Consider the following 27,575-nt stretch of genomic DNA (forward strand, 5'->3'; position numbering starts at 1 on the left):
CTGACTGTCCATTCACAAAGGAAGGAGGAGGAGGACAGCAGAACGGAGGGGACAGCAGAGAGGCACAGCAGAACGGAGGGGACAGCAGAGAGGCACAGCAGAACGGAGGGGACAGCGGAGAGGCACAGCAGAACGGAGGGGACAGCGGAGGGGGACAGAGAAGGAGAGGGGAACGGCGGGGGACAGCGGAGGGGGACAGAGGAAAGGAGGGGGCATGGAGGAGGATGCAGTGACAGTCAGCGGTGACCGATCACCGCTGTATGTCGCTAAAGCCGCTGAAAGCCGTGGGGGGAGAATCTTGTAACTCCCCCATGCGCCGATCACAGCTGACTGTCCAGGTATCGGGGGAAGCATTGGGAGCATTTGCCCGAGTACAATACTAGTATCGGTATCGGGACAACCCTAATTTATATAGATGTATTGTGCAATGTGTATTTTTATGTTGTATGTTGGAATTTGTCTTAATAAAGAAAAAGTGATTATAAAAAAAAAACTATAAGTGAGGCTTACTTAGCTGTAACGATAGATAGATAGATAGATAGATAGATAGATAGATAGATAGATAGATAGATAGATAGATAGATAGATAGATAGATAGAAGGAATGTGTGTGGGTCCTTTATTTTATTTTTATTTTTTTCACTTTAATGCCAAAACAAGGGGGCTGACAAGCTCCTTATCTTATAGCACATATGGAGTGACAGGTTCTCCAAGATTCCGTATGTTTTCCTTTCACTCAATTCAAGTAGATCAAGGACTGAAAGTCATTGGTCAGCTATTTACCTGACCACAGCTGACCAAAATGTGATACCTCAGCAGAGCAGAGCATTTCTGGGTTCAGGCACTGCAGATGATATCCCTACCATCCTGGCAGCCTTTTTGGATGACGGAAGCTTACGGGTGTACCTGATATTAAGTTGTAGAAAGCCTGCTATTGCAGTTGTGAATTTATTTACAGCCCATTACGGATGTTTTGTAATATGGTGATGGCAGTAAAACTAATTTTGTCACATGTTTATTTTTGGATCAGATGCTTTCAGAATGGTGAGACATCATGAAATCCTTGTTCACAAGATGAGCACATTCATGCTCAGGTTAGTTCTCCATAACAAACAGACTTAACCTTGGAGCAACTATCCTCTTTCTTCTGCCTAAAGAAACAATATACAATATCTCACAAAAGTGAGTACACCCCTCACATTTTTGTAAATATTTTATTATATCTTTTCATGTAACAACAATGAAATTGCTACAATTGAAAGTAGTGAGTGTACAGCTTGTATAACAGTGTAAATTTGCTGTCCCCTCAACACAGCCATTATTGTCTAAACCGCTGGCAACAAAAGTGAGTACACCCCTAAGTGAAAATGTCCAAATTGGGCCCAAAATATTTTGTGTGGCCACCATTATTTTCCAGCACTGCCTTAACCCTCTTGGGCATGGAGTTCACAAGAGCTTCACAGATTGCCACTGGAGTTCTCTTCCATTCCTCCATGACGACATCACGGAGCTGGTGGATGTTAGAGACCTTGCACTCCCACCACCTTCTGTTTGAGGATGCCCCACAGATGCTCAATAGGGTTTAGGTCTTGAGACATGCTTGGCCAGTCCATCACCTTTACCCTTAGCTTCTTCAGCAAGGCAGAGGAATTTAAGAAAAAGTTGGACAGCCGCACTTCGTTGTAACAACTTTATTGAAGACGATAAAATCCATATGGTTACAGAGACATCAGAGGTATAGGGACAAAAGTGCTAACGCATTTCACACCACTGTAGGGTGCTTAATCATAGCTGCCAGAAGATGGGCTGACTGTCCATATATATGGAGTTAGAGAAAACCAATCAATTAGAAGTACCCCATGGGCATGTCAGTCCAAATTCCGAACCGTATGGGAAACACCTGAGGTAATGCAGGTGATGGGATATTCAATCTAAATTAGACACACAATCCTAATGCAAAACTATCAGGATTCCCATACAGCCCCAAAAAAATACACATAAAACAAAACAAAAGACATTTAAAAATACATAAACATACAGAGGCCAAAACAAAGTCCATATATATATATATAAATGTATATGTATCAATAAAAACATTACAATACAACAATCTTTTTCTTGTATTCGTTCATTGTAACACAGAGTTATCAGAGAAAAATTGCACAATTAACGCTAAAATAGTGTAATGGTATTATAACCATATACCTACAACTATATAACTCTGATACCCCTGTGAACAAAGGACCATGGATAAGACATCTCAATCTCAAGTAAGAGAAAATATTGAACTAAAATCTGCACATGGATAGATGTGTGTGAAAACTCCCTAAATAAGGCAGATGGGGCACGCGAAAATAAAGGAAACCGGGGTCACTACAAAGAACTGGCTGAGAGAGTGGAGTAATTAAAATTGAATAACTATGAAATATCTATACTCAAACTCGGATTTTTAACTAGGGATAAGTATGTATGAAATGGAGAATCTCTGAAAAATCCCTAGAAAAACCTGAAAAGGACTGCACGGGGACACAACATAGCAGGAAGCACATAAAACGGGCAAAGACTGGCAAAAATCAATCAGAAATTTAGAAAAAAATTAAACAAAAAATGAATTGAATAAATTATTCTATTTCACTTTCATTAATCAAAATTAATTCAATTCATTATCATAGTATGTTAATTAGTTTATAAAAAGTTCATAAAAATACAATTATATATTGGATGGTAATTGATATGAATCTAAACTATAATCATACCAAAATTATAACTATAGTACAGGACAAAAATTAAATGTAATTAAACCCACTGAAAGGTTCCCCATATATAATAAATGTCATGTCCAAAAAGGACAAAAAACGAATTGTGAATGGATGTGATTACTCTAGGCTGTTATTATAATATTAGGTAAAGAGATAAAAAAGGGCCAGATGGCCAAAGCTCCGCTAGAAGTATACTTAAAATAAATTGAATCAAAAAATATAATCAAAAAGTAAAAAGCAGCCAGCACCAACAGTCTACAATACAAAACCCAAAATCATAATATAAATGAGTGCAGCGCTAAGATCATTAAATGAGCTAAAAAAAAATTATCAAAAGTAAATGTTGACATAATGAAATGGTGAAAACAAGCTAAAAACAGAAAACTAAGGTGAAGGTATTAACTCCAAAAATATTATTCTGTGTTCTATTAAATAATATAGTGAATATTAAATCACCTGATATTAAACCAATCAAATTAAAATATAAAGTAAATACATCAAATATAGAATAAGTGTATACACATATACAAAGTGAAAATATTAATCCTCAGCCGTGGGTTAATATCCTCCAAATATACATAACTTAGGATAAATAAGTGATGTGAATCTGATAATCATAAGTGAAAACATAAAAAACATATTTGATAAAAATTAAATGAGTCCCATAGATCTTGCAAGAAGGAAAATTAGCCAGTGAAGGTTGCAACCAACAGATGGTGAAAAGAATGATCCTTCCAGTGGAAGGATCCAGTGAAACGGAACACCCAAAGTAAGTATTCTCCTTATCAGCTAAAAAGACCAATAAGTTGGTCTCACCAAGCCCAGGGAATTTGGTCTCCCAAAAACCTATAGGCAGTGACGGCCCGTCCATAGGGGGCCTGGGCGCGCCCCCCCCCCTCCCGTAGTAAAAAAAAAATAAAATAATTTTGAGCGGCCCCTCAGGAAAATTTGTCTCCCATGGAGGCCCTGCACTTTTGGAGATACAACCCCTGGCAAAAATGATGGAATCACCAGTCCCTGAGGATGTTCCTTCAGTTGTTTATTGTAAAAAAAAAGCAGATCACAGACATGGCCAAAAACTAAAGGCATTTCAAATGGCAACTTTCTGGCTTTAAGAAACACTAAAAGAAATCAAGAAAAATAATTGTGGTGGCCAGTAACAGTTAGATTTATAGAACAAGCACAGGGAATAAATTATGGAATCACTCAATTCTGAGGAAAAAATTATGGAATCACCCTGTAAATTTTCATTACAAACACTAATGCCCCGTACACACGGTCGGACTTTGTTCGGACATTCCGACAACAAAATCCTAGGATTTTTTCCGACGGATGTTGGCTCAAACTTGTCTTGCATACACACGGTCACACAAAGTTGTCGGAAAATCCGACCGTTCTAAATGCGGTGACGTTAAACACGTACGTTGGGACTATAAACGGGGCAGTGGCCAATAGCTTTCATCTCTTTATTTATTCTGAGCATGCGTGGCACTTTGTCCGTCGGATTTGTGTACACACGATCGGAATTTCCGACAACGGATTTTGTTGTCGGAAAATTTTATAGCAAGCTCTCAAACTTTGTGTGTCGGAAAATCCGATGGAAAATGTGTGATGGAGCCTACACACGGTCGGAATTTCCGACAACAAGGTCCTATCACACATTTTCCGTCGGAAAATCCGACCTTGTGTACAGGGCATAACACCTGCATCAGATTAAATCCGCTTGTTAGTATGTAGGTAAAGAGGGTAAATCATCACGCAGTGTTGCATAAGATGTTGGTTGTTCACAGTCGGCTGTGTCTAAAACATACAAACAACATGAGAAGGTGGTTAAAGGCAAGCATACTGGTAGACCAAGGAAGACATCAAAGCGTCAAGACAGAAAACTTAAAGCAATATGCCTTGAAAACAGAAAATGTACAACAAAACAAATGAGGAACAAATGGGAGGAAACTGGAGTCAACATCTGTGACCGAACTGTAAGAAACCGCCTAAAGGAAATTGGATTTACATACAGAAAAGCTAAAAGAAAGCCATCTCTAACACCTAAACACAAAAAAACAAGGTTACAATGGGCTAAGGAAAGGCAATCGTGGACTGTGGATGATTGGATGAAAGTCATATTCAGTGATGAATCTCGGATCTGCATTGGGCAAGGTGATGATGCTGGAACTTTTGTTTGGTGACGTTCCAATGAGATTTATGCAGACGACTGTCTGAAGAAAACATGCAAATTTCCACAGTCAAATATGATATGGGGCTGCATGGCAGGTAAAGGCACTGGGGAGATGGCTGTCATTAAATCTTCAATAAATGCACAGGTTTACATTGAAATTTTGGACACTTTTCTTATCCCATATATTGAAAGGATGTTTGGGGATGATGAAATAATTTATCAAGATGATAATGCATCTTGCCATAGAGCAAAAACTGTGAAAAAATTCCTCGATGAAAGACACATAAGGTCAATGTCATAGCCTGCAAACAGTCCGGATCTCAATCCAATTGAAAATCTGTGGTGGAAGTTAAAGAAAATGGTCCATGACAAGGCTCCAACCTGCAAACATGAACAGCAATCAGAGAAGGCTGGAGCCAGATTGATGAAGAGTACTGTTTATCACTCATTAAGTCAATGCCTCAGAGATTGCAAGCAGTTATAAAAGCCAGAGGTGGTGCAACAAAGTACTAGTGATGTGTTGGGGTGTTATTTTGTTTGTTTGTTTTTCATGATTCCATAATTTTTTCCTCAGAGTTGAGTGATTCCATAATTTATTCCCTGTGCTTGTTCTATAAATCTAACTATTACTGGCCACCACAATTATTTTTCTTGATTTCTTTTAGTGTTTCTTAAAGCCAGAAAGTTGCCATTTAAAATGCCTTTAGTTTTTGGCCATGTCTGTGATCTGCTTTTTTTCTACAACAATAAACAACTAAAGGAATATCCTCAGGAACTGGTGATTCCATCATTTTTGCCAGGGGTTGTAGTAGTCCCCACCAAACATGAAAAAGTTGTGGGCGAGTAAATATTCCAGACACATAAAATAAATTCTTGACGAGCAAGAGAGAACCGACCTGATTTGGCCAAAAAGAAAGAAACAGCTTGTAGACCTAAAGTGTGTGGGATAGAAGAATAAAGGCTACTGACATCACATGTAATCCATCTATATCCCTGCTTCCATTCAAAATGTTGTAGTTTATTCAGAAGTTGTTTGGTATTCCTGAGAAACCCAGGCAATTCAACCACTAACGGCTGTAATTGCTGGTCTACCCATTGACCCAAACGTTCATTCAGGGAATCGATACCAGTCACTATCGGTCTACCTGTTAAGGGACTTAACCCTTTATGCATTTTTGGGAGGTGATGGAATACAGGCATAACTGGGAATTTGACAATGAACCTGTCTCTCTCTTTGTGAGAAAAAATGCCTATTACTACTGCCCTATTCAATAGGTCCCCAAGTTCTTGTTTAAAGGATGTAGTGGGGTCACCCCTGAGTTTAAGATGGGTTACTGTGTCAGACAATTGGCGTATAGCTTCTCCTTTTTACATAACAGGATCGAGGACCACTACAGATCCCTCTTTATCTACATTCTTTAGCAAGGCAGTGGTCATCTTGTTTTTGGGTCGTTTTCATGTTGGAATACTGCCCTGCGTCCCAGTCTCCAAAGGGAGGGGGGGGAGATCATGCTCTACTTTAGCATGTCACAGTACATGTTGGCATTATGGTTCCCTCAAAAAACTGTAGCTCCCCAGTGGCGGCAGAACTCATGCAGCCCCAGACCATGACACTCCCATCACCGCACTTGACTGTAGGCAAGACACCCTTGTCTTTGTACTCCTCACCTGGATGCCGCTACACACGCTTGACAGCATCTGAACCTCTGCAGCAATGCTGGTAGCACTCATACGTCTATTTCCCAAAGACAACCTCTGGATATGACGCTGATCACGTGCACTCAACCTCTTTGGTTGACCATGGCAAGGCCTGTTCTGAGTGAAACCTGTCCTGTTAAACCGCTGTATGGTTTTGGCCACCGTGCTGCAGCTCAGTTTCAGGGTCATGGCAATTTTCCTTTAGCCTAGGCCATCTTTATGTAGAGCAACAATTCTTTTTTTTAGATCCTCAGAGAGTTTACCATGATGTGCCATGTTTAACTTCCAGTGACCAGTGTGAGAGAGTGAGAGTGAGAACACCAAATTTAACAGACCTGCTCCCCATTCACACCTGAGACCTTGTAACACTAACAAGTCATCGGTTTAGACATTAATGGCCGTGTGTTGAGGTATTTTGAGGGGACAGCAAATTTACACTGTTATACAAGCTGTACACTCACTACTTTACATTGTAGCAAAGTGCCATTTCTTCAGTGTTGCCACATGAAAAGATAGAATAAAATATTTACAAAAATGTGAGGGGTGTACTTACTTTTGTGAGATACTGTATAATATCTAAAAACATACAAAGCTGGTTTTTGTTTCTTCCCCTGCTGGTGCTGCAACATCAGTTTTTATGCCTTTTGTGTCAAAGATGTTTAATATCTATAATTCTATTTATCATTCAGTAAAGCCTCATGCACACTGGACGTTTTTACAGCTGCTGTTTTTGGCTGCAGACTTTTTTTCTACCGTCAATAAACTCTCCGGCATCTTATCCTATGTGTCCATACACACATAGGCTGTTATCAACCATTTTTGGCTAGGAAAAAAACCCCAAAACTAGTGTACAACTGTAAAAATGCTCTAACGTCAGAAAACACCTATGGATCCAGATAAACGCTAAAAAACGCAGCTCACCAGCGTTTAACATTTTTGATCCATTGATAAAAAAAATTTAAAAAAAATGCTAAAAAAAAAGCCAACGCTGAAAAACGCTAAAAAACGTTATTGCAAAAACTTTGAAAAACTTTGAAACACTCATTGCAAAGCTACTGTCATTTTTATAACATTAATACAACGTCCAGTGTGCATGAGGCAGTGTCACCATATGTTAGTAAAACAAAGACCGAGTTCTCAATGCAAAAACACTTCCACCACCATCATGAGATCAGAACAAGTGTCTTTATTCCAGGAGTGTTCTCATACACTACAGAGATAGGGGCATGGGGAAGGTGACCAGAGGTAGCAATACACTCGCCCCCCCCCCCCCCCCCAACCCACTACTTTTGGGAAGGTGCAGACTGAGGGGAAGTGAGGCTGGTTCTGTAATGCACAAAAATAAAGCTGTATGCCTTCATATAGACATCTGCCTGTGAATTCAATCAGTCATCCTTCAAAAGTCCACGGGTTGGCTTTATAGGAAATGTTCCATAGAGGTGTGTCAAGAGATGGAGATAATGGAGGTCCTAACATTTACCCTGTAGTTGTGCGAAAAAACTGGAACACACTGCATGGCATAGTTCTGAAGAGGGCTTTGCCATGCAAGGGGTTAAGTTCTATGATGGCATCAGAATGCATCTTCAAGAGCCAGTGCTCCCCCCACTTTCAGTCTCAGGGATGGGTTCCAGGGCCCCTCGTGGCCTAAATACATCCAGGGAGGGGGAGTGGGAGCTGTCCCGGCTTATCCCACAGGATTGCCCTGCATGGTGGATCTGCCTGACGTGGTCGACAGCTTCATTCTTGGCATGCTTGAGGAGGTCAGCCTGACCCTGTGGGATAACAAAGAATAACAGTGAGACAACTCTGTGTGAAGATTGTAGCAAAGTGATTAAAGAAACCCACAACAAAAAGAGAAAATTACATTTAGGATCATAGACACATCAACTATCTGACAAGCAGCCAGCTTTCTTAATTTTATGTATTTGCAGGAAAATGAATGTAAGCAGCTTAATTAATATACTATCCAGATATCACAAGTTGTTTTTATATTCATTGGCATTTCAACAACTACAGGTGCATCTCATAAAATTAGAATATCATCAAAAAAGTTAATTTATTTCAGTAATTCAAATCAAAAAGTGAAACTCATATTTTATATAGATGCATTACACACAGAGTGATATATTTCAAGCATTTCTTTCTTTTAATTTTGATGATTATGGCTTACAGTTAGTGAAAACCTAAAATTCAGTATCTCAGAAAATTTGAATATTACACAAGACCAATAAAAAAAAAAAAAAAAAAAAAAAAAAGGATTTTTAATACAGAAATGTAGACTTACTAAAAAGTATGTCCATGTACAGTATAGTATGCACTCAATACTTGGTCGGCCGGGGCTCCTTTTGCATGAATTACTGCATCATTACGGTGTAGCATGGAGGCGATCAACCTGTGGCACTGCTGGGATGTTATGGAAGCCCAGGTTGCTTTGATAGCGGCTTTCAGCTCATCTGCATTGTTGACTCTGGTGTTTCATCTTTTCTTGACAATACCCCACTGATTCTCTATGGGGTTTAGGTCAGGCGAGTTTGCTGGCCAGTCAAGCACAGTGATACCATGATCATTAAACCAGGTATTGGTACTTTTGGTAGTGTAAGCAGGTGCCAATACCTGCTGGAAAATGAAATCGGCATCTCCATAAAGCTGGTCAGCAGAAGGAAGCATGAAGCGCTCTAAAATTTCCTGCTAGAGGGCTGCGCTGACTTTGGACTTCATAAAACACAGTGGACCAACACCAGCAGATGACACAGCTCCCCAAATCACCATATACTGTGGAAGATTTTGAATTTCATTTGGAAATCAAGGTTCCAGAGTCTGGAGGAAGAGTGGAGAGGAACATACTCCAAGTTGCATGAGGTCCAGTGCGAAGTTGCCGCATTCTGAGATGACTTGGAGAGCCAAGACATCTGCTGGTGTTGGTCCACTGTGTTTTATCAAGTCCAAAGTCAGCGCAGCCCTCTTTTAGGAAATTCTAGAGAACTCCATGCTTCCCTCTGCTGACCAAAGATGAGATGCTGATTTCATTTTCCAGCAGGACTTGCCACTTGCCCACCCTGCCAAAAGTACCAATACCTGGTTTAATGATCATGATATCACTGTGTTTGATTGGCCAGCCATCTCGTCTGAACAAAACCCTATAGAGAATATGCACTGTACTAATGACACTGGGCAGGAAGGGGTTAACATCTAGGGTAATCAATGGGTTAAATGTGTGCCTAACAAGTGTTTATATGTGTACTGTGTGCTGCTTGCACTGGGGATCTAGTTGTTTTCATTCCCTGCTTAGCAGGAAATGAACAAACCATGAGATCCCCATCACTGAAAACAGCTCTGTGTTGTTTAAATTCACAGAGCTGTGTTCAGGGAAGCTCAGAGCCAATCACCGGGTGCTGGAGGTCAATCAATAGCTGGGACCCGTTGATCGGCATGTGCTGTGACGAATCGCAGCACAGGCACGCCCCCTACCCAGAAATGCAGAATCACGTATATACAGTATCTCACAAAAGACCCCTATCATTTTTGTAAATATTTTATTATATCATTTCCTGTGACAACACTGAAGAAATTACACTTTTCTACAATGTAAAATAGTGAGTGTACAGCTTGTATAACCATGTAAATTTGCTGTCCCCTCAAAATAACTCAACACACAGCCATTCATGTCTAAACCGCTGGAAACAAAAGTATACCCCTAAGTGAAAATGTCCAAATTGGGCCCAAAGTGTGAATATTTTGTGTGGCCACCATTATTTTCCAGCACTGCCTTAACCCTCTTGGTTATGGAGTTCACCAGAGCTTCACAGGTTGCCCCTGGAGTCCTCTTCCCCTCCTCCATGGCAACATCACGGAGCTGGTGGATGTTAGAGACCTTGCTCTCCTCCACCTTCCATTTGAGGATGCCCCACAGATGCTCAATAGGTTTTAGGTCTGGAGACATGCTTGGCCAGTCCATCATCTTTACCCTCAGCTTCTTTAACAAGGCAGTGGTCATCTTGGAGGTGTGTTTGGGGTCGTTATGTTGGAATACTGCCTTGCGGCCCAGTCTCCGAAGGGAGGGGATCATGCTCCGCTTCAGTATGTCACAGTACATGTTGGCATTCATGGTTCCCTCAATGAACTGTAGCTCTCCAGTGCCAGCAGCGCTCATGCAGCCCCAGACCATGACACTCCCACCACCATGCTTGACTGTAGGCAAGAGACACTTGTCTTTGTACTCCTCACCTGGCTGCCGCCACAGACCTTTACACCATCTGAACCAAATAAGTTTATCTTGGTCTCATGAGACCACAGGACATGGTTCCAGTAATTCATGTCCTTAATCTGATTGTCTTCAGCAAACTGTTTGCGGGCTTTCTTGTGCATCATCTTTAGAAGAGGCATCCTTCTGGGACGACAGCCATGCAGACTAATTTGATGCAGTGTACGGCGTATGGTCTAAGCAGTGACAGGCTGTCCCCCCCCACCCCATTCAACCTCTGCAGAAATGCTGGCAGCACTCATACATCTATTTCCCCAAAACAACCTCTGGATATGACGCTAAGCTATGATAAGCTAAGATATGTTAGTGAACACTTTGGAACTGCTGCCGCCCAACATGCAGTCACCATAAATGGGGACAGCTGAGTTGATTAATATAGTAGAAGGGTATGGCGCTGTTCCTTTATCTGATTAATGATTTCCTACCTGCATGTTATGTATTTCTAAGATTAAACAAGACGTACAGGTATCAAATGGTGATATCCTCAAAAGATATTTCACAATGTTGAACAGAATATAAAAATATAAAATAATAATAGTGTCAAACTCCATACATAGTGTTGCTGTGTAAATCTTATATTTCAAATGGCACTTAGTGAATGTGCATGAAGTGAATCAGGTTTAAGGGAAACCAAAAACAAAAACAAAACGGGGGGAAAGGGGGGGGGGGGAGGAGGGGGGGGTGAACGGAGGGGGAAAAAAAAGGGGGGTGTGGGAGGTCAAACGGTGGTGGAAAGAACTAATAAATATCCAAAAAACAATCTTGGTAAGGTGCAAGCGTGCTATCAAGTTCACAAAGAGTCCTTATTGTGCAGTAAACGTTCTGTCAGATTCATAAAAAGTCCATATTTGTGCAATAACTTTGTGCATATGGTGTTTGTGATTATAATCCTTCTGCTGTTCAAGAATCTGTACTCTAAATGTGCAGCCACTCACCAGCTCACTTCACCCCTGCAGGGGTATCAGGCAGTTACAGTTTTGAGCCACTGTACGGCAATCTCTGGCAGACTCAGGATCGTGATGTGTCATGTAAAAAGAGAGAAGGGGTGCCCATAGTGTAAAATCGTTTTTAAAATTTATTTAAACAAGTGGAGAGGTACTCACAATTTCACAGTATGAATCAAGTATAATAGACAAAAGTCGCGGTTAACCTTCAGCTGTTGCAAGCAAGTAATGTTGGGAAGCACAGATTAGGCCACGCCCTACGCGTTTCGTCGTCAGGACGTCTACGGGAGCGTGACCTGTGCTGTGTCTCCCCACCTTTATATAGCGTGCGGTGTCCCCTTGTTAATTCTTTAATTGGCATCCATTTTGCCTTTGATTCCGCGGACCGGAAGTCGTCCGCGGCCATTTTACCTATGATATGCAGACCGGAGCCTAACTTCCTGTATGAGAGAATGTGGATACAGCGGTGTCCAATTTACTTGTATTTCTAAGGGAAGGTTTGTTTTTAGCTATTGTGTGGCCATTTTGCCTGGGATCTTTGCAGACAGAAGACAATGTCATATGTCTCTGTGTCCATATCCTTCGAAATGTTGGCGGCCATTATACCTATGGTTTTATGGACAGAGGAGACCATAGAGTTATGTCTCTTGTAACTGATTTACCTTAGTTTCGTTTTTGAGCTAATATTAATCCAAATTTGCTATTTGTAATCCCGGTGTCCCGTCCAGGTATACTATATTGGGTGTTCCGCATGTTATAATTAGGTGAAAGGTTTTTTTCACCTAATTATAACATGCAGATTTATTTCAGATGATGTACGTATATTTTATTGCGCTGTAGTTGTTTTTATTGAAAGAGGCATATATATATGCCGGTGATTTTAAACATTCTGATTTTTTATTGTGATATATGCAAGCTGGAAGTTATGTTTTAAAAAAACCTTTCACCTAATTATAACATGCGGAACACCCAATATAGTATACCTGGACGGGACACCGGGATTACAAATAGCAAATTTGGATTAATATTAGCTCAAAAACGAAACTAAGGTAAATCAGTTACAAGAGACATAACTCTATGGTCTCCTCTGTCCATAAAACCATGCACACAGAGACATATGACATTGTCTTCTGTCTGCAAAGATCCCAGGCAAAATGGCCACACAATAGCTAAAAACAAACCTTCCCTTAGAAATACAAGTAAATTGGACACCGCTGTATCCACATTCTCTCATACAGGAAGTTAGGCTCCGGTCTGCATACCATAGGTAAAATGGCCGCGGACGACTTCCGGTCCGCGGAATCACAGGCAAAATGGATGCCAATTAAAGAATCAACAAGGGGACACCGCACGCTATATAAAGGTGGGGAGACAGCACAGGTCACGCTCCCGTAGACGTCCTGAAGACGAAACGCGTAGGGCGTGGCCTAATCTGTGCTTCCCAACATTACTTGCTTGCAACAGCTGAAGGTTAACCGCGACTTTTGTCTATTATACTTGATTCATACTGTGAAATTGTGAGTACCTCTCCACTTGTTTAAATAAATTTTAAAAATGATTTTACACTATGGGCACCCCTTCTCTCTTTTTACATGACACATCACGATCCTGAGTCTGCCAGAGATTGCCGTACAGTGGCTCAAAACTGTAACTGCCTGATACCCCTGCAGGGGTGAAGTGAGCTGGTGAGTGGCTGCACATTTAGAGTACAGATTCTTGAACAGCAGAAGGATTATAATCACAAACACCATATGCACAAAGTTATTGCACAAATAAGGACTTTTTATGAATCTGACGGAACGTTTACTGCACAATAAGGACTCTTTGTGAACTTGATAGCACGCTTGCACTTTACCAAGATTGTTTTTTGGATATTTATTAGTTCTTTCCACCACCGTTTGACCTCCCACACCCCCCTTTTTTTCCCCCTCCGCCCCCCTCCCCCCCCCCCCTTTCCCCCCGTTTTGTTTTTGTTTTTGGTTTCCCTTAAACCTGATTCACTTCATGCACGTTCACTAAGTGCCATTTGAAATATAAGATTTACACAGCAACACTATGTATGGAGTTTGACACTATTATTATTTTATATTTTTATATTCTGTTCAACATTGTGAAATATCTTTTGAGGATATCACCATTTGATACCTGTACGTCTTGTTTAATCTTAGAAATACATAACATGCAGGTAGGAAATCATTAATCAGATAAAGGAACAGCGCCATACCCTTCTACCATCTTTATGTAGAGCAACAATTCTTTTTTTTAGAAAGTTCTTTGCCATGAGGTGTCATGTTGAACTTCAAGTGACCAGTATGAGAGAGTGAGAGCGATAACACCAAAATTTAACACACCGCTTCCACATTCACACATGAGATCTTGTAACACTAACGAGTTACATGACACCAGGGAGGGAAAATGGCTATTGGGCCCAATTTGGACATTTTCACTTAGGGGTGTAATCACTTTTGTTGCCAGCGGTTTAGACATTAATGGCTGTGTGTTGAGTTATTTTGAGGGGACAGCAAATTTACACTGTTATACAAGCTGTACACTCACTACTTTACATTGTAGCAAAGTGTCATTTCTTCAGTGTTGTCACATAAAAAGATATAAAAAAAAATTTTAAAAAAGGGAGGGGTGTACTCACTTTTGTGAGATACTATATATGTGATTCTGCGCAACTGGCCCATACTGTAGCAGAAAAGCTACAGTGCGCGGACTGCAAGTGGTTAAACCATTTGACGACCGCCTAACATACTATTACGGTAGCAAAGCGGCCTCTCTGCACTGGATCACGTACCTACTATATGATCTGCCAGCCCAGCTTGTCTTTATGTGTTGAAGAAGATCAACTCACAAAATTAGAGGAACTATTCCAATTTTTGGCAGATTACAAATTTGGTCCACAGAGAGTCACATAATCCGAGCAAATGAGAATTCTTTAATTGCATGACAATGTGAAGCCAACTAGAAAATGCTCTATTTGCTGAAAAAAATGTGATTGGTTCAATCTTCACTGACAGGTCACATATATTTAATTAATGCAAATCATTGCTTTTTTCACCAGGACTTTTGTAAGGCCACTTTCAAGGACAAACATACATTTTTGTGCCATAAGCTACAATTTGTGTGTCTTGTGAAAGTTGAGTAATAAAGAGCTGGAATTATCAGTAGAAAACTCCTGGGGTCCTGGTGTATGTGCATGAATGGAGGTGGAAAAGTGTTCATATCAGCCTGAGCATGGACAGGGAAGTGCACACCACAATTTCAGAGCAAGCACCAAAAGGCCTAGCCATTATTTTTCTGTTGGGATTACCTGCTACTCATTACCTGCTGCAGCAAAATACAACAGGTAGGTAGTCTAGCTTCCTTTACTTGATTGATCAAAGAACTAATCTGACTAGTGCCATTTGACAACTGTGGCTTTTAACCACTTCAGCCCCAGAAGGATTTACCCCCTTAATAACCAGGCCATTTTTTGCGATACGGCACTGCGTCACTTTAGCTGACAAACAAAATTGATGTCCTTTTTTTCCCCACAAATAGAGCTTTCTTTTGATGGTATTTGATCACCGCTGCGTTTTTTATTTTTTGCGCTATGAACAAAAAAAGACCGACAATTTTGAAAAAAAAACCCAGTATTTTTTACTTTGTTACAGAAAATATCTAAAAAAACAAATGTATTCATCAGTTTAGGCCAATATGTATTCCGTTACATATTTTTGGTAAACAAAAATTGCAATAAGCAATATATCAGTTCACGCAGCCGGGCCACTCTGCCGCAGTATATGTGCGGTGGGCGGTCTGGAAGTAGTTAAAAGTAGTTAGTAGTTAAAACATGAAAGAAAAAATTTGTTTCATTTCATTTAGATTCATTATTTAGATAAATTTGTTTAGTTAAATTTGTTTAACCCATTTAATTTGTTTTCGGAATTAGTTTTGTTTATTCGTATTCGAATCGTTTGAATTTGAATAGTTTTCGAATTTCCAAAGAGAATAGAATAGAATAGAAAATAATGCAATAGAATAGAAAAAAAAATATATAATAGAGGAAAAAAATATCAGAAAATAAAATAATAGAATATAATATAGTAAAACAGAACAAAATAGAATAGAAAATAAAAGCACAGAATAGAATGGAATAGAATTAAAAAAATAGAATAAAATAGAAAGTATATAACCATCTTCTTAAATTCAAATAGAAGAGAATAGAATAGAAATGAATATAATTCAAAAAAACAATAGATTAGAATGGAAATTTGTATTTGAATTAAACATAGAAAAGAATAGGTTAGAATAGAATAGAAAACAGAAAAGAATAGAATAGCAAGAATATAACTATCTTCCTATTCTAATCTATTCTTTTCTATTCTGTTCAAATTTCAAAAAAGAGCATATATGCCAAAGCATGGGGGCAGGGGTGGAGGAGCGATTTTCTCCTAACATTAGGGGCGGATTGCCCCCACGCTTCGGCATATATTTTTTAAGCACAGCTGGCATTAAAAAATGTTTTATTTTTACTATGTTTTATTGTATTTGCTTTGCAGGTATGGTATGTCTTACTGTTATACTGTAATGTTACTTTGTTTTATTGTTAACCATCATTTGCTTAGCAGGTACGCCATTCAGCTGCAGCACTGATTTATCTATCCTGACAGCAACAGCGTTTGCTCCCACGATACGTAAATCAGTGACCCCAGCGCTGTAGGAGGTGATTTCACCACAGTTTATTATTCTAAATAGAAAACCTTCATTTTGTTTGCAAATGTTAAAGATTCTAACTACCAGCAACAATAAGTCCTTACATTTTTTTTTTTGTAATTCCTTTATTTGCCAAAGAAAGTTACACGTAACAATCAAGTGAAATAGTATTTACAGTATCTCAAATAGAAAACAAATAGGTAAATAATCGGGGGCCGGGTCCGAGAACAATGGGCCCGGCGTTGTACAGATTATGTGGTCATACCAGCGTATACTAATGCCGCGTACACACGGTAGGAATTTCCGACAACAAATGTTCGATGTGAGCTTGTTGTCGGAAATTCCGACCGTGTGTAGGCTCCATCGGACATTTGTTGTCGGAATTTCCGACAAAAAAATTTGAGAGCTGGTTCTCAAATTTTCCGACAAAATCCGTTGTCGGAAGTTCCAATCGTGTATACACAATTCTGACGCACAAAATTCCACGCATGCTCAGAATCAAGCAGAAGAGCCGCACTGGCTATTGAACTTCATTTTTCTCGGCTCGTTTTACGTTTTGTACGTCACCGCGTTTTTGACGTTCGGAATTTCCGACAACATTTGTGCAATCTTGTGTATGCAAGACAAGTTTGAGCCAACATCCGTCAGAAATAAATCCAGGATTTTGTTGTCGGAATGTCCGATACGTGTGTACGCGGCATTGCTGATAGTGCTCAGTGCGTCACACTAGGGTGTCTTAGATATATTTATGTAGATGGTCAAGACAGTAGATGTGCTGCAATGAATGAAACAGTGAGATAGACTCTAATACAACATATAATATTCGGTGGAATAAGGTAACTTAGCTTGGAATTTTCCAGGTAGCGTAGCGGGGGTTAGTACTTCCCCTGGGTCTAACAAGCCCAGGGATGGGGCAATATGAAAGCAGGATATGAACCAGGATATACATCATATCTGAAAGGTGTATCCCGTCACTGGGTTTTCAAAGGGTGACTAAAAAGAGGGAGGGGTAAGTCCTTACATTTAAAGAGCACCTGTCATTTCAGATCCATCATGGCATCACCAGCCGTCCCATTAAAGTGAATGGGACTGTCTAAGTCAACAGCGGGTCAGAGGAGGAGCCGCTGCGGGACAGAGATGACAGTTGCTCTTTAAAAATTATGATTTAAATCGAGCTGAGGAAAAAATATTTCATCTCCAAATATAGAAAGGTTTCTTCACAGTAAGAGCTGTGAAAATGTGGAAAAGAATCCCTCAAGAGGTGGTTCTGGCCAGCTCAAAAGATTGCATTGAAAAAGACCTGGATTCTTTCCTAAATGTACATAATATAACTGGATATTAAAATATATCTGTATGATCCAGGGAATATGCGATTGCCACTAGGGGGATCAGGCAGGGATTTTTCCCCCTGCTGGAGTAAATTGGAGCATGCTTTGCCGCTTTTTTTTTTTTGCCTTCCTCTTGATCAACTGTGGGTATAAGATTGTGTATATAGGATTGTAGAATTTTTTTTTTATTTGTTTTTTCCCTTTTATTAGTTGAACTAGAATTGACTTGTGTCTTTTTTCAAACAGACTATGTAATAAAAAATTTCCATGCTGCGCCTTCGCTTTTTTTATTCAAACTGTAAATATGGTTTTTGTTTAATATTTTCTCTCTCTGCAGTCCATGCCTCTCTTAACCGCTTGCCGACCAGCCGCCATCATTATACTGCAGCAGGTTGCCATGATCCCGCGAACCGTCATAACTATACGTCGGTCCCTTTAAGCGGGATAGCAGGCGCGTGCACGCCCGTTGCACAGCGTGGGTGCCAATGCTCGTGACCGGCGGTCACGATGACCGCCGGCCATGAGCGATCGCTGGCACAAGAGGCAGAACAGGGACGTGTTTATGTGTAAACACACACATCCCAGTTTTGTGAGAAGAGGAGAGAGTGATCGTGAGTTCCTACGAGCTGGGAACCACAATCTCTCAGCTCCTAGTCGCTCCCATCGTTCACAGTTAGAACACACACCTAGGGAACACAGTTAACCCCTTGATCGCCCCCTAGTGTTAACCCCTTCCCTACCAGTAACATTTACACAGTAATCAGTGCATTTTTTATAGCACTGATCGCTGTATAATTGTCAATCAACCCAAAAATGTGTCAAAAGTGTCCAATGTGTCTGCCATAATGTCGCAGTCTCGATAAAAATCAGATCACCCCCATTACTAGTAAAAAAATAAATAAATAAATAAAAATGCCATAAATTCAACCCCTATTTTGTAGACGCTGTAACGTTTGCGCAAATCAATCAATATACGCTTTTTGCGATTTTTATTACCAAAAATATGTAGAAGAATACATATGGGCCTAAACTGAGGAAAAAAATTAGCTTTTTTTAAAAAAAATGGGTTTATTCATTACAGCAAAAAGTACAATATATTGTGTTTTTTTCAAAATTGTTGCTCTTTTTTTGTTTATAGCAAAAAAAATAAAAACCGCAGAGATGATCAAATACCACCAAAAGAAAGCTCTATTTGTGGGAAAAAAAGGACAAATTTTGTTTGGGTACAGCATTGCACAACGCAAAATTGTCAGTTAAAACAACGCAGTGCCGAATCGCAAAAAATGGCCTGGTCATTGAGCAAGCAATTCTTCCGGGGCTGAAGTGGTTAACACAAGAAAGGATTTTTGCTCGCTTAGGAAACTGCAGCTTGGCATTGCATGCTATTATTAAGCTTATGATCAACCAGAACAACCAGATCCTTCTCCACCATTGATTCCCCCTAGTATGTATCACTCAAAGTACTTAGGAATGAACTTTGTCATGTCGCTGATGGCATTTAAAATGTAGGGATGAGATTTTTGTAGAAACATTTATATGCAAATCTACCAGTGTATGGCCAGCTTTAAGGGTAACTAAAGCTGCCCATAAATGGATCAAAATTCAGCCTGTTCAGCAAAGACTGACCGAGCCATGCATGGGCAAAGTGGTTGTACAGAAGTCAATCTGCTGATCTGCTTGTTCAGCACTGCAAGCTACAGCACTTATCAGTGTATTCTGAAGCCTCCACAGTGTCAGAATACAATGACACTCCTTAAGGCTTCACCCATCCACCTCAAATGAGATAATGGGGGAATTAAGTCCATTTTTTTGGTTTAGCTGGTTAAACCAAAAAAAACCCGACTCAACTATGGCCAGGTTAACGAGTCTAGGATCACTTTAACAAACACTTATAACATGGTTTTTAGCTATAGATCAAGCTGATCTCTTTTAACAACTTTAGCTCTAGAAGGTTTTACCCCCTTCATGACCAGGCCATTATTTGCTATGCTGTTCTAATTTTTTTTCACACAAATAGTTTCCTTTTGGTTGAGGGTACCGGGGATTCTATGTCCACCAGCACCAGCCAATTGTTCAATACAAGGGCAGAGTGGAAATCTGCCTATGCCTATGATAAGAGAGGCTCTGGAGAAGTCCTGGAGAGGAGCATGGGAGCTTGAGAACAGGAGGAGGAGACAAGTAAGCTTGAGAGTAGGAGGTCTTGAGAGGAGTGGAGAGGACGGTTTGGGTGATATTTGGAGACAAGATTGGTGATGTAGCTCGGGGCAGAGTTGTGAATGGCTTTGTGTGTTGTAGTTAGTACTTTGAATTGAATTCGCTGGGCGATGGGAAGCCAGTGTAAGGATTGGCAGACACTTAGCGGTTGGTAAGGTAGATGAGTCTGGCAGCAGCATTCATGATAGACTGAAGAGGGGATAGCCTATTGAGAGGCAGGCCTATGAGAAGGGAGTTGCAATAGTCAAGGCGAGAGATAACAAGGGAGTGAATGAGTAGCTTGGCTTCATTAGTTAAAAAGGGGTGAATTTTAGAGATGTTTGTTGTGATGTTGGATATCAGTTTTAAATGAATAACTTAAAATACAAAAAATAAATATGATACAGGCCCTTGTAGAAATAATCAGGGGCATGTTTTACTTTGGTGTAGTGCTAAATGTATGAATCTGGCTGTGTATTTATAGTACATTTGCCATCTAATTTGTCTCCTGCTCCAGTGTTGCAAGGCCTTGCACTGAGACAATGTTCATAAAAGTTTCCCAATGTTTCTATAGTGAGAGGAAGGGATGGGGTTCCACATGGGCATGCATGGAGATAGTTACACCCTTAGAAGCTTAACATCTTATACATCAACTAATTGCTGTACATTTCCCTTCTGAAATCGCAAATGCCAGACTAATGAATATAGAATATCATAATTTATGTACTGCTAACTGTTCCACAGCGAGACGCCAGCAGGCAAATCTCTTGATATTTAATCACGCAAGATTTTAAACACACTGTTTGTTCAAGCAGCTTAATGTCTAATTTAGATGACCCAGACAGGATTTCCATAAGCAGGGTCTAAATAAAGCCATTTTCCTGGATATGTACATTAGAACAACAATGTTTTTGAGGGAACGGATCTATGTATTATTGAGTTAATTGAAGGACTCCATTCCAAACAAGAACACTCCAAGTTCCTTAAAGCGGTGTTCCGCCCAAAAAATAAAAAAAATTAAAAGCCAGAAGCTACACATACTGCAGCTGCTGGCTTTTAACAATAGGACACTTACCTGTCCTGGAGTCCAGCGATGTCGGCACCGCAGCTGATGTTTCCATCAGCTGTCAGGTGTTGCCGCCACCATTGTGGGTAAGGGTACCCGGCAGTGTAGCCTTGCGGCTTCACGCCGGGAACCCTACTGCGCATGCGCGAGGCCAAAACAGGATACCTGTCTTTGACAGGATACCTGTCAAAGACTGGTATCCTGTCCCCGCCCCCCCCCCCCCAAAAGGTGTCAGTTGTGGTACTGGAGGGGGAGAGGAGACAAATGAGCGGTAGTTCCACTTTTGGGTGGAACTCCGCTTTAAGGCCTCATGTACACTGTTGCTGGTAAACGGACGTTTAGGAGCAGTTGGGCATTTTTTTCAACTGCTTCTGAACTCTCTTCTATGGTATCTTATCAGCACATGCACACAGGGTCTTTTACAGTCGTTTCTAGGCAGTTGAGTTTAGAGGCTATTTTCGGAATGCAAAAAAATGGGTTCAAAAGCTGAGTTTAGAGACATTTCAAGCGCCAAATGTTTCTAAATGCGGTAACTTTACAGGCGTTTTTCATTTTTGGCTATTTTGAAAGAAAAATTAAAAACGCAAACACGGCATGTAAACACGGCAAAACTGACGTTTTAAACGTGGGATACTATCTGTCAAGTTAAATCATTTAGGAGTGGTTGTAAGAATGTCCCGTGTACATGAAGCCTAATGCCCTGTACACACGACCGGTTTTGCCGCCGGAATAAACTCCGAAGGTTTCTCCGATGTGGTCTTGCCTACACACGGTCAAACCAAAGTCCGACCGTCCAGAACGCAGCGACATACAACACGTATGACGGGACTAGAAAAAGGAAGTTCAATAGTTCAATAGTAGCCAATAGCTTCCGTCTTGTACTTGCTTCAGAGCATGCATCGTTTTTGGTCCTTCGGAATAGCATACAGACGACCGGTTTTCCCGATAGGAATTGGTTCCGTCTGAAATATTTAGAACATGTTCCATCAGCTTCCGTCTGACTTTTTCTGTCGGACATTCCGCTTGTGTGTACGCGGCATAAGACAGCTGAAATCTTCTGACTACCAGTAGAGGCACTTTAGGGGGAAAACCAGTGACCTATACAGAGCAAAGGCTAGAGTTTGCTTATCAGTGGTTTCACCAGATTTCACTTTATGCATGTGTAGCGCTGGTAGATTTTCAATCTACCGCTGATAGGTGAAGTTAGATTTGCCTCTGTTCCAGCTTGGCTGAGTTGCGTGTAAGTTCCACACTGTGTCGGTGGGTGTCGTGGTCACCATGGGCTGGTGTTGGAAAGGCAATGTGTTGAAGCGTATGAGTGCTCCTCTGTCCCGGAGACAACTCGGTGGAGGTGGTCCTCCGAGTTGCATTCTGGGAGAGGGTATTTATGGGATAGACGCCATGTTTAGGGGTTCGTTTTCAGCCACCTGCTGGCCCTCCTGGCCGACAGGTATGCGTTAGGAGTACCACCTTGTGGAGGCCCACGCGGCTGCAGCGTGTGGGTGGGCCCAGAAGCCTGTCTGGGGCCTACCACAGAAGCCGAGGAATGGTCCTGAGCTGTCTATCCTGAGTGAAGAAGCTGGACAACCGAGGAGATCCCAGGGGAGGACCCGTCATGGAAGGATCATGCAGAGTGCTGGTCTAGAGAGGGGCCTGGTGACTCGCTTGGAGGACGTATCCTGAAGTAGTCTTACTGCATAGTACTGCCAGGTTGGCTTAAAGGTTCAAGTACTGTGTCTGACATTCATCGCAAACCAATACATCCTGTGGCAGAGGATCGTACGGGTTTTATTCCAAACAAGTCTGTGGCAGAGACTTTTGTTCGTGCTACGTACTGGCTGCTAGGCAAGTGAGAGAGGCCTATCCAGGCGGGCAAAGATTGAATTCCACAAGGGGAGTGCATTCAACTACAAGTGTTCAATTGCAAAGAATGTTCTAAAGAATACTAAAGAAAGGTATTTGAGCTTCCCTGCAACTTTCCTTCTGCGTCTTTCCTGCTACTTCCGTTGTTACTTGTTTATTAAAAGCATTGGAAAATATACTCAAGCGTTTGGTGTATACATCGTCCAGAGGTAAACTCAACGGGACCCCTAGACCCGGTGCCGGTGAAACAGAGGTATCGAGAGTGAAGGTAACAGCCCGCTTTAAACCAAGCAGCTCCACCGAGAGTTAGTGCTACACATGATCTGAAGATTTGGAAAATTGTCCCAGACCATTCTTACAGATTTGCAACATCTATTTGGAATACTTTGATTATTTTTGTCTCAGAAAAGAGCAGTTCTTTTGCACTTGGAAATCCCCAGAATCACAGCATTTCAGTCCCACGAAATGTCACCATTGCAGCTTTGTTATGTCATGTCACCTGTCAGTGCAATGCATTGTAGACACCAGCATCAGCAGACTCTTCATTCACTTTATCTCAAGACACTGCTTATGGCTGCACCACAGTCTCAAGATACACAATGCAGAACTGAAACCGCAGGATATTTCTTTGCAAGTGGGCAGTCTTTTTTTTTTTTTATATTACGATGTTGGACCCCCTCACCTTGCCTCCTTAATAGCTCAGTATTTTTCTAAATGGGACCTACACTCAAAGTTTAGATCCGCTATAAAAAAAAACTATGATTACAAAATATGTAGGCTGCCATTGTTGACCTCTCTTTTTGAATATTACCTGGCTTTCAATAATTCTTAGCCACCTACATGGAAAGCAGCACACCAATCAGAAGTTGTGGCCTTCCTCTGAATTTTTTTGTTACATGTTTGTGTAGCAAGTTAGTGACAAAACGTATGACAGCCATTGGAACAGAAAGCTAGGAAACAAACAATTGCATAAGGAGATCAGCAATGGCAGACTACATAAGTCTCTCAGTACATTTCCTTTAAAAACCACAATACTCTTTGAAAACACAAGGATTTGTAAGGTTTTCATATACTGGAGAGCATTAGCTTCTGTTACAGTGTTTACCACAGAAGCTACTGCTCTCCAGTATATGAGACCATTACAAATTTTGCAAGCATACAAAGGAGGAGCGGTGGCTCCTAAATATTCACATATACAAAGTCATATATTACAAAATAATGGGATTTTTGTACCCACCGTAAAATCCATTTCTCTGAGTTCATCGACGGACACAGCACCTCCTTGATCTTGACCATTGGGTTATATCGCCTGCGCAGGAGTAGGACTAGGCAGAACAAAAAACACCTGGCTGTGCCCATTGGCTGTCCTCAGTCAGTATATAACCCCCTCCCTGCTCTAGGTATTCAGTTTAGTAGTAAGCAGTAATAGAAGTTTCAAAAACTCCATAGAGGGGTGGGTGCTGTGTCCCTCGATGAACTCAGAGAAATGGATTTTATGGTGAGCACAAAAATCCCATTTTCTCTTTCGTTCATCGACGGACACAGCGCCTCCTTAATCTTGACCATTGGGAAGTTCAAAAGCAGTACCAAAGAAAAATGAGGGGTGGGCAAAATAACCCAAGGCTAACCACAAGAGCCCTAACCAGGACACAGGAGCCTTAACCGGGTCACAGGAGCCCCATCTGAAATAAAACATTTTAAAAGAAAAAACACTCCTCAAGAGGGAACCCCCCTCTTAAACAGCAGCCTGCAAAAACCTTGCGGCCAAAAGAAGCATCCGCAGATGCCAAAATATCTACTTTATAGAATTTAGTGAAGGTATGCACTGACGACCAAGTGGCCGCCTTGCAAACCTGTGATATTGACGCTTGATGACGGAAGGCCCAAGAAGTACTAAGCGCCCGAGTAGAATGCGCCATGACAGGGAAAGGAGAAACCCAACCCTTAATAGAATAGGCCTGAGTCACAGTCTGTCTGATCCATCTGGAAATGGTAGCCGAAGAAGTGGCCAGCCCTTTCCTTGGTCCCTGTGTAACCAAAAAAAAGTGAATCTGACCTCCGAAGGACTCAGTGGCTGCGAGATACAACCAATTAACACGAAGCACATCCAAGGTATGCAAAACAAATTCCTTTGGATGAGCCGGCTTGGGACACAAGGACGGCAACACAATGTCCTCATTCAAATGGAAGTCAGAGACAACCTTGGGCAGAAATGACAGACAGGGACAAAGAACCACTTTATCCCTATGGAGTACTAAATAGGAACTACGACAGGATAATGCCGCCAACTCCGAAACCCTGCGGGAGGGGTAAGCCCAGTTTAACCAAGGGACTTTAGGATGGGAGGAGGGATCCTGCAGGCAGGTCCAACCATCCCTGGAGGGTACCCGCGTCCACCCCAAACCGCACAAAGGGGAAAAGGGGGACTGTACTTACTGATCCATGGTGCGGGGGACCCTCAAGATAAAACTCCTCATCACCGAAATTGAGGGCTGTTGACCATGGGACCGCTGCGACTTGGACCAGAGCCCGTTCGTATGCGACCCTAGGAGACGTTTACCTTGCGGGCCAACCTCCATTGAGGCTATGTCGCGGCCGACCTGGCGTGTAGCTGCAGTCTGCACGCGCTTGCTGGCTGGACTGGGGAGACCACTGGATCTAGATTATACTGCCCGTAACCCAGCCCAGCAGTTGATTGCAGATCTTTCAGGAGAAAATGCATGGAAGAAAGAGAGAAAAAAGTAAAATTTGCTACAACCAAAAGATCCCAGTAAGGAGCTAGGTCCTTACTCCTGACTAGACAGAAATGAACTGAATACCTAGAGCAGGGAGGGGGTTATATACTGACTGAGGACAGCCCATGTAGTCAGGTGTTTTTTGTTCTGCCTAGTCCTACTCCTGCAGAGGCGATATAACCCAGTGATCAAGATTAAGGAGGCGTTGTGTCCGTCGATGAACAAAAGAAAAATTAACATTTAAAGTGACACTTGTTACAGGTAAATATTCTAACATAACAACTCATCAAAGTTGCCATAATCCTTTGTATTAAAAAATGGTCTCCTGACATCGAAATACCAGGTTTAATTTAATGAACCGTGTTTAATATAGGGTTTCTATAGATGCCATACCACTCGCTAAGGAAGCAAGACATTTGGCTACAGGCTTGTTAATTTTGCAAGAAGACAGATAGCAAGTGATTAATGCAGTCAGTGGAACAAGAATGAGACTACCAACCCAAGTCAGTTGCTAAGATGCAGAGAGCTGAATTTAGAGCAACTAACGCACTAATTTGGTACAAACTGCTCCCTGCAAAAGAAGACACAGTATATACACACCTCTTCAATGTCCAATGTCTCCTACCTCCCATCCCTTCTAGCACCACGACTCCAGTAAGCCTTTTTGCCACTCAAAACTTCCAGGAGTGTAGGATGCATGATTTCCCTGCTTAGGCCATGCCATGGTTCCTTCCTCCTTCTCCTGACCCATATATAGTCAGGTTGAAAAAAGTCCATCTAGTTCACCCATTAAAAAAAAATAAAAAAGCTGAAAATTTCCATATACACAACCCTATACACAGCGTTGATCCAGAAGGCGGCAAAATCCCCCATCATGCAATGGGATATTCCCTGGATTAACTATCCCTGGTGTTATTACCTATAAATGTTATTATCCAGTCATATTTTGTGCATTTAGGTATGTACTCCAGAGAGAGCAATATCATTATTCCCCTGTACAAATCATTAGTAAGACCTCATCAGGAATATGCAGTTCAGTTTTGGGCACCAGTTCTCAAAAAGGATATTGGGGAACTAGAGAAAGTGCAGAGAAGGGCAACCAAACTGATAAGAGGCATGGAGGAGATCCACTATGAGGAAAGATTAGAGGAACTGAATTTATTCACTAATGAGAAGAGGTGATTAAGGGAGGATATGAGGTAAGGACTCCAGAGAGAGAGATATAATTTTGCCCCTGTACAAATCATTAGTAAGACCTCATCTGGAATATGCAGTTCAGTTTTGGGCACCAGTTCTCAATTGGAGGAACTGAATTTATTCTCTCTTGAGAAGAGGGGATTAAAGGGGTTGTAAACCCTTGTGTTTTTTCACTTTAATGCATCCTATGTCTGCAATCCTCTCAGAAGCCCTAAGAGAGGCTGCAAGCAGTTATATAAATATACTTTTTAACTTAAAATCTCCATTTGTGTATTGTATAAATCATAGTCTGTATCATTTTTATGTATTTCTTCCATTTAAGGTACTAGGTTGATCCTGCAAGTGACCTTTCTTATTTGTTCTAAACTGACCACATGAAGGACAGAAGCTGATCTGTGTTAACATAGCCAGTTTTCGTCCTTGACTCAGGCTGAACAGCCTAATCACCCCATGTGCATTAGTATTATCCAGGAGCAGCACCAGGTGGGTAGTTGGGGGTGCCAGTGGCCAGTGTAAATGCCCCCATTATATTAAAGTCTAGGTTCAATAGGGTGTACTGTAATGTGCTCTCAATCAACTGTAATGTGTGTTTGAACTTTGGGGTGCACACCCTAATGCAATAGGCTGTGCACACCTATGCTGAACAGACTATGAA

General features: G+C 41.2%; 1 protein-coding gene across 2 annotated transcripts in view; it reads right to left on the reverse strand.

Moving 5' to 3' along the window:
* Window positions 1-7,917: 7,917 nt before the first annotated feature.
* LOC141113180 (inactive phospholipase C-like protein 2) overlaps window positions 7,918-27,575 on the reverse strand; it is a 355,506-nt gene continuing 335,848 nt past the window's right edge. For both annotated transcript variants that reach the window (XM_073606112.1, XM_073606113.1), the window contains exon 6: window positions 7,918-8,404. In XM_073606112.1, the coding sequence (XP_073462213.1) occupies window positions 8,216-8,404 (189 nt within the window). In that variant the 3' untranslated portion in view covers window positions 7,918-8,215. The remainder of the gene's footprint in view (window positions 8,405-27,575) is intronic.

Source organism: Aquarana catesbeiana, linkage group LG12, assembly GCF_042186555.1.
Source record: "Aquarana catesbeiana isolate 2022-GZ linkage group LG12, ASM4218655v1, whole genome shotgun sequence".
Lineage (NCBI taxonomy): Eukaryota > Metazoa > Chordata > Amphibia > Anura > Ranidae > Aquarana > Aquarana catesbeiana.